The sequence below is a fragment of the Betta splendens genome, chromosome 12 (genome assembly GCF_900634795.4).
Source record: "Betta splendens chromosome 12, fBetSpl5.4, whole genome shotgun sequence".
In the NCBI taxonomy this organism is placed as follows: Eukaryota; Metazoa; Chordata; class Actinopteri; order Anabantiformes; family Osphronemidae; genus Betta; species Betta splendens.
In genome coordinates this window covers 7,841,804-7,854,611 of record NC_040892.2, presented here as the reverse complement: position 1 = coordinate 7,854,611, position 12,808 = coordinate 7,841,804, and the positions used below count along the sequence as shown (strand labels likewise).

The following is a 12,808-nucleotide window of genomic DNA, read 5'->3' as shown; positions in this document are numbered from 1 at the left end:
GGTTCCAGGTCGCTGCCGATGCAGCGTGCAAAGCAAACTAGGTTACTCTGTCTACATGAAAAAAAAAAGGAGAAGAAGAAGAAGTTGATTGCAGCACGTCAGAACCAAAGAACCCGAGCAACCCGGTAGCTGTCGTCGGAGCTCAACAGATGTAGCTCCCTTCGCTAAATCAGCTCCTGGAAAGTTGTCAACACAGCTCCAGCAGAAGTGCTGCCTCTCTTCTCTTGTCTGTTATAGTCGCCTTTTTTCCCCTTCCCTCTGTGTTTAGTGCTTGCTGACTGGCTCTGGGAGCGATAATGAGGGTGTTTCTTCCCTTTCTCCTCATACTCCTGTCCACGTCCTCTTTTTACGCTGAATTACTGTACGCCAAGGTTGTACGGCTTTGTCGACTTTTATCGATTTTCAAAAGGCAGCATCGATTTGAGGCCTTTGGTGTAAGTTTGCACACGACGTCCCTGAGTCCGTTCTTCTTCTGTGTTCGTCCTCTCCCCGCTGAAACGGCTCCTCTCTCTCTCTCTCTCTCTCTCTCTCTCTCTCTCTCTCTCTCTCTCTCTCTCTCTCTCTCTCTCTCTCTCTCTCTCTCCCTGGCTCCTTCCCACGGCTCACAGACATACAATCAGGTGGATTAGAGCTGCTAAATTTCCCACAGGAATGAATGGGAGCGCGTGCGTGCCTGTGTTTATCTGTCAATCTGTGTTAGCTCTGTGATAGACTGGCAACATGTCCAGGGCTTTCCCTGCCTTCTGCATTGGGTGCGCTGGTGTCGCATCCAACTCTTTCCCCATTGTCAGTCTGCCGAAAATTCACGCCACCCTCCTTTATTTGCGTTGCGTCAACATTTGTGACTAAGTAATTAAATGCGATTGTGCGATCGCTTGCCCGTGACAGGTGCGTGCGTGCATGTGTTTGCGCGTGCTGCTGTTGGTACAGTAAGTAGGCCAGCTCTGCATTAATAATGGCCTGCCACAGTGTGTTTTTTAAGCAGAGTTAGCAATTAGTCATGACTTAAACCTTGTCCCACTTTCAAATGCAATCTGCAAAGCTTACACATGGTTCAGGTTTCTTATTTTGTAATGTTAATGAGGTGAAATCTCCAGTTTTGCCAACATTCAAAACATTTGTGTTTCCAGCTGTTGGTGGCTCCTTCACAACGATGCTCTATTGATAGCATCCACTCCATCAAACCTCATTGATGAACTGTTAGTCATTGTAAATTGAGTCACACATTTGCTCTCAACGTGTGACAACTCTCAGCCCAGAAAGACACAAACTCATTAAGTTTACGGTTAAATAAATGTAAAAATGACTTAACGAGGCAGCGACGTGTTAATCGGTGGCTCAGGTCAGTGATCAATGCTTATGGGTTGAATAATGTGTGGCTTCTGCTGCTCGCTGCCTCCTTCACTCCGTCCAAGTCTCTGTTAGGCAGCTTTGGCTTGGGGCTGCACAATCCTAATTCAATTACTCGCAGCCTTAATCACTGATCCTGTTAAAAGGCCCTTGTGTGAATTGTAAATTGGAGCGCTATGCAGTTAAGCCATGTTCCAGGACTTCTGGAGGCAGCGGTACAGTAACCGTCTCATCGAGGAGCTGGCATGAACCAGCGGGACACCCACAGAGCAGACTGTCGCGCTCCCAACCGGTTCATAACCCCGTCGAAACTGGCCCGAACCAGTGCGAATAGACAGTGACACATCCTGGTCAAGTGCCATATCTTCACATTACACCTACCAGTGCGGCCGACCAGTATTACACAGACATAGTGCACGAGTTGTGTCACCCAGAGGACAGATGAGTGGGATTCATGCGACTGGATGCGTGGTGAAATTAAAACGTTACTAACACACACTCTTAAGCAGGAGTCAGTGCAGAAAGAGCCTCAAACAGTCCTTAAATGCCTCTAACCTGAGTGTGACTGACAAAAGATGAGCGCTGACATTTAATCCTCCAAAGTGCAAAAAGGTAAAAGGAAGCTGAGGCTTCCTGCAAAGACCATAATACAAAGACGTGCAATTGTTGTGTGACACTACATCACAGCGTTGCCTTCCTCACCCCCGTGGCGCCTGCGGCCCCCTGGGGTCCTGGCCGTTGATGGAGGCAGAGGTGTGAGATGGGGAGTGGTCGCACCCCCCGCAGCCAGCATCATTTGATGCTCTTTGGCCCTGTTTACGCGGCCCCCGGACTTAAATGTCAGTCAGGGCCCGCTGGAGGGACGGGCACGGCGAGGCCACGAGGCAGCTCGACCCCGTGCCATGAGAGAGAGAGAGGGGAGAGAGAGAGAGAGAGAGGGGAGTAGAGTAGAGGGATAGAAAGAGAGATAGATTATAGCTAGAGTTCGAGAGCTGAGGGGATATCTCGATTAGTATCTCTCTTCCCGCCCCACCCGAACGAGGAGGCAGACGTATCCGAGAGCACAACCCCCGCGGGAAGAGCCAGAGAGAGGGGAGGGCTGACAATGAGAGCACGAGCAGAGAAAGTCGAACGAGTACGAAGACGGAACACGAGAGCATGACACAGAAAGAACTGTAGACGGAGAGAGAGCAAAAGAGAGCAGTCTGACGAGAGAGGGACGAGGAGAGGCACCGAGAGAAGATTATGCAGAGAGGAGAGAGGCGACGCAGGAGACCTGATAGCGAGAAACGAGAGAGAGAGAGCCAGAGAGTGCGAGCAGGGGAGAGAGAGAGAGAGAGGGGGGAGGGAGAGAGAGAGAGGGGAGAGAGAGAGAGAGAGGGGAGAGAGAGAGGGGAGAGAGAGAGGGGAGAGAGAGAGGGGAGAGAGAGGGGAGCGAAGGCGGGTTTGGGGGACGGAGACCTTGGCTGTCAAGGCGCTAGGACGGAGCAGCCCCGAAAGGGAAGCAGCTGTGCGCTCCAAAAGTCACCGCCGTCGCCCTGCAGCGCTTCCCAAAGAGCAGCGCGACAAGGCCCATCTCATCCATGAATGTGCACGCGCACAGTAGTGACGCCATGAAAAGGAACGTCCGGCTTTGTTTTCCCAGTTCTTGCCGGCGACCCCGCTCGGCTCCTCCCGACCTTGTCAACATGTGTCTGTTCATGGCAGTGACGGAGTGTTCCATTCTCATGCAATATTGAGCAGGTTACGACCTACACATTTTGTCCTCGGCTCCCCATCTTCAATCTCCACTGACTTTTATCTAACCCCTACACTCTTACCTCTAGCCATCCATTTTAATTCTGCCATGAAAAGCTCACATGAATGCTCTCTTTTCTGTGTTAACAAAAGGGGCCAAAGAGAGCGGATTGTTGTGCTGCTACTTTCCCCTCCTTCCCAGTTAAATGTATTCAGTCACTTAAGCCTCGCTGATCCCCTCCCTCTCTCCCCAAACCCTCAGATGTGAGACAGACGGAGGGGCCTGACTGCTGGCCAAGGTTAACAGAGCCTTAAACTGTGTTTGAGCTCTGCATCACACGCCCACCGCCGCAGAGATCAGACAGCGTTCTTCTCCCAGCTCCCACTGACATCTCTGCTGCTAACAGAACCGAACCCACTCGCTGCTCCTCTCTCTTCCACGACGGACCGGACCAAACCGGACTCTCGGCCGAGTGCGAAACCTGCCGGCGTGAGCCGACGGGAACCTTCCCGCATTCGTCAGACAACTGGATCCTGAGGGTCTGAGTGTGGTCAGTGATTGATGCCCAGTGGCCTTTTTAAAAAAGATCTGCTTCACTTTCATTGACTTTTTCCCATCAATTGAGCAGCAGCATGAAGTTCTTATCAAGCACATGACAACTTTTTATGTCGTAGAAGCGTAACTGCATTGACTCCTCTTGAAGTCTAACTAACTTAAATTCCTGCCATCAGCTCAACTCTATTGTTTCACTGAATCTCATCAGGAAAACAGCGATTTCATCATTGTGAAGCCAGATTCTGTTACATTGAGCTAATCCCTCTCAAATTGCATTTGATCAGCCCTCTGTCCACCTGCCCGTGCACTGCCTCACCATGAAGCAGATACAGGGATACGGAGGTAGTCAGTGGTTCATGAGCACCACTGTGTGGCGCCAAGTAGAACAGCAGACACAGTGTGTGTGTGTGTGTGTGTGTGTGTGTGTGTGTGTGTGTGTGTGTGTGTGTGTGTGTGTGTGTGTGTGTGTGTGTGTGATATGATAAATGTCAATCATTTGTCAAAGTGCACGTCTCCCTATAAGAGTCAACGCGCCTGTGCCTTCATTGAGGGAGAACAACGTCTCCGCCATCTCTCTTTGTGATTGTGTATTTTAAATCGGAGCCGCGCGATCGGGTTTCGAGTTAGACAAGTGCTCTGCAATTCAAATTGCAGCACTGACAGAGTGAGTGTAGTCTGTCAAGGAGGACGGGCACAACAGACACGCTCTGATTGTGTGCCGTGACTTATCCTGTCCTCACAAGTCTGCCGTGCTTAGCAGCTCATTGTCTTCAGTCTGTGACTTTATCATAGCCTCCGGGAAGCTATTCCTTCCACTCCTTCCCCACTACCACACACGCCTACTCTCTCTCTCTCTCTCTCTCTCTCTGTCTCTCTCTCTCTCTCTCTCTCTCTCTCTCTCTCTCTCACTCCCTCGCTCTCTGCACACACAACCAGCACTTTGCACTCGTATGGGTGTGGTTTCTGCTGTGCAAGCAAGAGCACAAGGGAGTAGGCCTAATGAAAGCCAGTGTAAATATAAACCCCCGACTGTCAAGGCCTCTGTTTAATAACTGATTAAAAAAAAAGAGTTGACAATGAGGCTTCATACGTTGCATAAGCCACGTATGAAGTCCCAGCAATATATAATGAACTCTCTGTGTTTTAATGCATTCCTCTGCATTCTTGGATGCTTGACAAGCATTGACTCTGACCCAGATCACTCAGAGAATGTAGATCACTCTGTCAGTCAGATCAATTATTCATAGAAAGATGACAGGGTGCGCTCGCTTCGTCCTGATACGCCAAACACATAATCTACATGTTTGCTTCTTAATGGCTGAGATAATGCAGCACTAAGCAGACAAAGCCACTGTCAGCAGTTTACTGAAGTCACTGTTAAATCAGAAGGCGTCCTCCCTCATCTCCTCTGGTTTATTCCTTTAGTCTTCCTCCTGTAAGAACAAGGGTTAGTCTGGGAATGAGAAATAAGGGAAGGAGAAATAGCTGCGTCCTTTGAATCCAGCGATGGCTTCCGTGTTCCCAACAGGGGGCTCCCTACTTCAATGCAACTTGTACAGAAGTTACTTACAACTAAACTTTAAAATGAGCTAATGTCTACGTCCACAGATGCTAAAGCACACTTCAGATTTCCCATAGTGAGGAAAATTAGTATTTAAGGAAGAGCAGAAGTTTTTTCTGTGGTTCTTCCATGTAAAAGTTACATATAAATAAATACAATTGCCGGAATCACCACCTGCTGATGGATTTCACAGTAAACTTACAACATTCAATTGAGAGCTTGCGTCTGTCTGTTTCCAAAAATTTTCCTCTGAAATAAAAGTCAGTTGTTTTGAGACATTATTGTGTTGTGTTTTAAGTGTGTGTTAATCACCTTTTATGTTTGATTGTGAAAGATTGCAAAGTTACTTAATACTTGAGACTGTGTTGACTCCGCTGACATGAGAGCGTCTAATCCTGTTGTGAAATGTAGTTTCCATACGCACTGTTTTTGTATTTGCCACCAGACTGTTGCAAGAATCCCATGGAAACAGTGAAACAACACAGACTGTATGTAACAGTATAGCAACAATAGAAATTACAGATTAAACTGACTTAGTTACAAAGAAAAAATGATATCATGCATGAAATATTTCCATGAGCCCAGAATGTACCTGGATGTTTCCTTCCATCATGTCTTTGGCTACTGTAAGTAAAACGCCACCACCTCCATCAGTTCATTCCAGCTATTACGTCGCCTACAACACGTGCCTCAGGCAAACACACCCACAAATCCATGCAGTTGTGTTGTTGGCTCTAACATCTGCAGCGTGTCTCCTCACTGAACATCTGGCTTTCTTCATTTACTCGCCAGTGCCTTTGCTCAAGGGGTTGGAACAACCTCTGTGTTTCCCATTTTATGTTTCCACCATTTAATGCTACAAATTTTTGACACAACAAACAAAGCAGGCTTGTGTTTTCACAAAAAAGTATAAGCAACACAACATCAGAAAACTTGTCAACGTTGTAGACAAACAGACAGACAGACACAGACAGATTGATAGTATACTGTAGGTTAATAGACTATAATTACTTATAAACCAAATATATAATAGAAATTATGTAATATAATATATGTATATGTAGTGGACAGTATGTATAATAAATAAACACCAGTGACTTGGGCTGGTTTTGCTCCTTGCACTGATATAAAAACACACCCATGCCCTTGCTGACAGATTAAAGTTAATTCCTGCCGCTGGGGGGCGCTGTTACACTGGACGAGCCCTCAATGAAAATCTAGGTTCAAGGCATGAACGCGTTGTGTCGCCGTGTGTGTATGCGCGCGCGCGCGCGCGTGTGTCAGTGTGTGTGAGTAAGCAGTGAAAATCACCAGGAGACGGACTGAGGCAGTTTTCGACCGTACTAATGTGTGTGGCTCACAAATGCGTTACGTTAACCCCGGCGGAATCATCTCGTGGACATAAGAGCGTGTGGAAAATGCGGGAATAATCCGAGGAATCGCGGCGAAGCGAAGCTTTTGGCGAACTGCGAGTGGGATCACAGCTGCTGGCTACGAAAATGTCGGGAAAAATAGAGAGCAAGCAAGGTAAGTCCTGCCCGGCTGGACTCTCACTCGGCTCCATCTCGGGAGACTGGATAACGGTATTCCTCACGCGGGGAACCGATGGATCCAGTGCGGGGTGTGTGGGCCGACACACGGGAAAATCGGGCTCCAGACAAGGAATGTGTTCGGCGTGAGTGCTGGTCTAATTGGGCCTTATGGATTGTTCTTTTCTGGGCTGTCCAGTTAAAATACCCGCTAGCTGGCGTTAGCTAACGTTACTCTCCGGTGCAAATGGCTTTATTTTTGTACTGCGTAACCTCGCGGTGAGCAGAAATAGCAGTTTTACTGAGCAGTACGCGTATTACAGTGTTAATACTCCGGTTATTGTGCGAGACACATGTCGCACAGTAGCTATTGTAGAAAATGCAGTTTAATTAAGTGCTCCGGGTTACACGGTGCCTCACCGGCATTTCGGCGTCCAGCGTAAATAAACCGTGTTTTTCATCGTTTCAGAGCTTCACTAGCATTTTGGGATAAATGTTCGCTTTCCAGTCGGGATGAGAAAAACGCCACGAATAAATAGTTGCACCCACGGCGCTTTCGGGTGGACGTGTTTTCTGCTTTAGTGGGGGCTAGCTAACGTTTAAAACGGGTTTGTAACGGTTGCTAGCATCAGCTAAAGGCTAGCTCGTCGCCAGGCTAACACTAGCTCCGCTGTTTCCCAGCACACTGGAGTTGTGATGCATTCACGCCCAGGACTGTGGTGTGCCTTTGCGATGTGTTGATTCCAGCAGTGTGCACGTGGCAATTTTTTTTTGTGTGTGTGTATGTGTATGTAGCGCCGTCATACACAACAAATAGAAGGACTGCGGATGAATGAGTGAGGCTGAACGGGGTGGTCTCGCTCATGCCTGTTGGAAGGAAACTTTATACCCGCCAGCTAGACTTGCATCCCATTCCACCAGCTGTCTCCACATACAGTCCTGCCCGGTGCTGCCTGCAGTGACTTACAGCCACATACACACCGACACACAACTTGTACACAACTCCCAAAAAGCAGGCGGGGAGGGAGTGTCATCCACAAGGAGCCCAGTCATCTCTCACAGACGTAAAAGTTTCCGATTCCTTTTTGTGCCTTGCAGACAGATGACTACATATGGTCACTGGATGAAAAGTCAGAGGCGGGAGAGTTTGTGTAAGATCTGCTTGGACGGTGAATTAAAAGCGATGAAAGGTGTCCCTTGGCCTCCTCGTGTACCCAGTGATCCCAAATAGGTGCCCAGAGGACAGGCTGTGAAACGGAAAGGGCAGGAAAGGCCGGAGACTAGGATTTATAAAAGGCAGCAGACGTATATTCATTGTCAGACTGTTAAACCGATGCCTCAAAGGGGGAGAGAATGAGAGAGAGAGTGTGTGTGTGATTGGTGGAAATAGGTGACATTAAAAGGATCCTGTTGTCTGTGTGGGCTTAGGCTGTCTGGATTCTGCAAATAGGTGAACCAGTTCCAGTCTTATTAACAGTAGCAGAGGCAGAAGTAAAATCAGAGTGTATATGTAGAGATTCCTGCATGTGGATCATTTTGTGGGTTATTTGGGATGTAGATCAACATGCTGCCTAATTACTACTGTACGCAGCCTGCTGTCACTGGCTTGTCCAGGTAAATACTTCCACAGTGTTACCTGTCAGCCCCACCCTCAGCGTCCCGTTGTGTGGAGCTGCAGTCAGAACGTGGCCTCCTGGGGGAACCGTGGGTGGTTCTCGTTTTGACGCCGAACCCCTTCTTTCTGAATACCACCCACACGACTTCATGATTCTGGCAGCCCGATCTGTCATGCGTACACAAATTCAGCGTCCGAGGTGGAGTTGCTTAAAACCCGACAGCAGCCGACAGGCGGCCAAACATTCACGTTTCCTCAGCGCCTTCACCAGAGGAAATGAACTGGGTGATGAAGGCAGAAAATATAGACGTGTGTGTAGTCTGTCTGTGCTTGGCATTAAATTGGACTTATTTGTCAGGCCTGTAGATGTGTGAAATAAAAAGGTGCTAAAACACATATAATATGTGCTAAACAATAATCTTCTTAATTATGTTTGCACATATAACAGCTATAACTGATATAATGTCTATTTATTATGTATATTTTCAATGGATTCAAAATTCAGAGAATTGGTGTGAAAACAGCTGAAGTGTGATAAAAAATGCGTAATATTGCAGTTGACAGTGACACGATCAGTGCAACACACTTAAAATGCTCTTATGGTCCTACTTGGGATGCAGTGTCTGAAGTTTTCGAACAATTCTTAGGGTGAAAGCCATAAATACAACTTATACATCAATATTTGTCTATGACTTAATTATTAATATTATTTTGTAATTTACAGCATATGCACTGCGTGACTCTTTTTGCCCACGGAGACTGTGATTGTTACACAACAGTTTTGGCATGTCAGTGTTTGTAACACAGTTGTGTGAACAACAGTGTTTTATAATTAGCTTGTGTATCCCTCTCTTACTGGATAGTCAATGACAGTAGTCAGCCTCAGCGGAACTGATCCATCAGTTCCTTATTTTAGACGCCCAGCCCCTCCTTCATAGTGTGGGAGTGGGTATCTGTGTTTGCCTTTGGAAGGGTTTCGCTGTAATGCAAAAAGTTTACAGTCAAGCATTCCTGAAGTTAACACTGAAGTGTAAGTCATTTTGATTATGTGTTTGCTAAGTGGTTACTGCTTCGCTTCAGACTGAAATATCTTCTTGTCTGATGTACAAAAATAGCAAGACCCACATACCTTAGTCACCAAAACTCTGAGCAAGACCTGAAGAAGTCGTGATTACAAAAGTGTTCCCTTGACGATTAGATCCATGCACATTGCTGATGACTGATCCCGCTCTTACGCAGGGCGAGCTATGGGTCTCGGTTTGACATGCTGCAATTTTGAGGTTTGATGGCAGCAAGCATTCTGGCCTCTTTCTTCTGCAGAATGAGAGGCTTGCTGTTCCCAGATAGGCTTTGCTGTGTTGTAATTAGTTTTCCTTTGCATGTGTGTGTTTTGACGGGTGTATGGGAAAGCAAAAACAGGGAGGGAATAGAGCTTAAGAAGAGAAAGAAAGAGGGTGGAGAAAGGTAGAGCACTGATGGGAATCCAGCACAGAGGGAGAATCACAGGCAGAAACGGATGGATTAAGTTGTGTAATGGCTCAACCGGGGTATCGATAAGCAATGAAAGCAATCTGGCCTTGGTAACATGAATATTTCCAAGGCTGCTTCATCTTCAACCACATCTTCAAAGGAGCTAAAGAGGGTTTTTGTTTTGCTGACGATGCTGCACTTGATTTGACTGTTGCATTCTGGCCTGCATGCCAGACAACAGGTCATTTATTCTTGCAGGAGGTTGCTCACTTTCTTGTAAGTGTGCACTTCCTCCCTCTATGGTTTGGACCCTCTCCAGGACAACTGATGACAAGCTTAAACTCACATCCCTCAGCGATCTTCGTCCACAACTATTCGATTCCAGACGGCTAATTTGCCGATAAACATGCTGTGAAATTCCTCGCGCATTCTCTAGGTGCTATTTCTGGATTTTGCTCTTGAAGTGCTGCGTAACGTCACTGGGTCAAGTGACAATGATCATGAGGACCAGTTAGTTTGTGACTAACTCTCAGCAGCGCATATTGAGTGATAGCTGTAGAAATGCCAGTCTGACCCACACAACTGCAGCGTGAACAGCGTGTAACCATCATTAACACCTCTGGACTAATAGCTGTGAACCCGACGCTCCTGGATGGGCAATATAAGCTGGAGGAGTCAGGCCCCCTCAGAGGACACAGACTCCTCTGTACAAGGGGATCTAGATGAGGACACAGGTAAAGACACAAGTGTTTGTGATCAATGCGTGCTAGAGTGCAAGGATTGTACCAGTTCTAGCTGTTTCCCTTCTTTTTTATTTAATGTAAGGCTGTCATTGGTTTATTAGGGAGAACTCTGTGCATGCATTGTTTTTGGGGACGTGTACCTCTTTGCATAACCTTGGTGTTGTGAGCTGCTGCCAGTTTTGGAGCTTTAATGTAAAATAGACTTGTTGGCAGGATGAAATGCAGGGGACATTCCTCGTTGTGCTTTTTGTGCTGTGTGGCTTTATGGAAGGCACTTATTTTCTCTGCCGAAGTCTTGGGTGGATCCAGCCTCAGGAGGCTGCTCTGCAGGGCCACGGCCTTCCATCACAGTCTGCCTCCCTGCCCTGTCACCTGCACATTCTGTTGCCAGCCATATCTGCACTAATCTTGTTTCATCAGGTGAGGACGCTCGGCTTGTCACAATGCTGTGGTCTTAATCCTGTTGCACAATTAAAAAAACCTGGATTTGTTACTGTGTAGGGCTGTAATCACGGCACCTTAAAATCCAGCTGCCTGCTTTGCTTCACCATGGGAGCTGAGCTTGTTTGTTGATCCACATATTTGGGGTTTACATTGTTTTGATTTATTAATAATTGCACCTAGTTGGTGCTTTTCCGGGGTGGCTGTGTGCGACTTGAGCCACCCTGGAACACCAGTAGCACATAGAAGTTCAGCAGTGAAGGTGCAGTAGCTGGGTCCATTACTGCCTAATTACACAGTTCATGGTACCATAATACTTAGTTGTGTAAATGCTCTGTGTTCTTTTTCTTTTTTACAACAATATATAATTAGATCAGCTGTGGTAGATTCTGGTTGGGTAAGTGTAATTAAGTAGCAGGGCTGAGAAATATTAGTGAAACTAAAACCATTTTTGTCGCAGGTTTCATTTGTTAAAATACCGAATACAACCATCAGAATCAGCAGGGACCTACTTAGTGCATTTGTGGACTCTAGTAAATGGCATATTATTATGGTTTTATAATGGATTTGCAAGGTAAAAGCACAAATGGCATTAGGGAGCTCATAGTAGAAGAGATACTATAATTCTGAAATGTATTTGTTTGTGGCACTGGAGATATTAAAGCCCCTTAAGTGGCTGTCTGTAGTATTTGTATGACACAATCTAATGTAAGAAACGGTACACGTGGCCCTTTCTGGCTAAATCAGCAAACTCTAGACTTGAGGAAAATGGCAGGGATCAACAAAGGGGTTTATGTCAAGTTGTGCCTCTTTGGGCACATGCCTGTGTTCTGTGTGTCATAGCTGGGTCAGGGAACCGCTATAGAGTGAAGGGGATGTCCCACAGTTGCTGTCGGTCTCCAGTGCCGGTCTAAATCAGGAATGAAGAGGGAAGTTGACATTGCTTGCCTACCACTCATCATTGTCAAGTCACATGAGGATCTGTGACACTGAGTGCGTGCTTGTTAAGGATTCTGAGTCATTGGTTCTATTTCTTTTTACGACCTAGATTTGAAGGCATTAATGGACATAGATGGTGTTTTTACAGTCAGTGCTCGTGTCTAGTGTGTCAGTACTAATTGGGACGATCTTTGACATTTCTAATGAATCTACATGATTGAGTGATTTCTGCACTGCACTTACACTTGTAAGAAAGATTATTCTAAAATTATAACAGCTGTGCCTCATTACACTTGATTTATTACTTAACATGTGATAAAGGTGATAAATAGCGTACTGGAAAGAATGCAAAATAACAACATATTCTGTGAATAACAAACATGCCACCTCATCAGGAAGTCTCATGCCTTCAAAACATAAAAGCTATCTCACAAAAAATTTGGATAATCCTGCCTTCCTGTTGTCAACAGCAGTACACAGCATGAGTTACTATTTGTCACTCCAGTCAAGTCTTCACGGTCAGTGTGACATAGACTGTTGGTCATTTGGCTTCTTAGTTTGAAATCCAAAGTAATTGAATGCTGATTTATGTAGGTATCATCAGCCACTTGGTTTCTAAAGGGTGGGTGTCATTAGCAGACACCGAAAAACCACTGTTGGCCAACCATTACTTGTGGCTGAACCTGTAGTTCTGTGGGCAGAGGGAGGATACTGCCACTCTGCACTGACCCACTTCCTCATATATACCGTAGTTCTTCTTATACATCCTGGTGTCAAAATGTTTTTTATGGTTCTAGAAAAACACAGATAACATGTGAGTGTTCCTATACAGTAGTATAGTTCATGAGTTCATTACTATGTAATAAT

The 12,808-nt window shown here is 46.2% G+C and overlaps 1 protein-coding gene across 10 annotated transcripts in view; it reads left to right on the top strand.

The window, feature by feature from the left end:
- The first annotated feature begins 6,458 nt into the window (after positions 1–6,458).
- The window catches only part of rapgef1b (Rap guanine nucleotide exchange factor (GEF) 1b), a 31,618-nt gene continuing 25,268 nt past the window's right edge, over positions 6,459–12,808 (top strand). For 2 of the 10 annotated variants that reach the window (XM_055513294.1, XM_055513293.1), the window contains exon 1: positions 10,377–10,552. In XM_055513294.1, the coding sequence (XP_055369269.1) occupies positions 10,471–10,552 (82 nt within the window). In that variant the 5' untranslated portion in view covers positions 10,377–10,470. Of the gene's footprint in view, positions 6,732–10,375; positions 10,553–12,808 lie in introns of those variants that run through there. The other 8 variants (XM_055513300.1, XM_055513298.1, XM_055513301.1 and 5 more) reach the window with 6 other exon arrangements.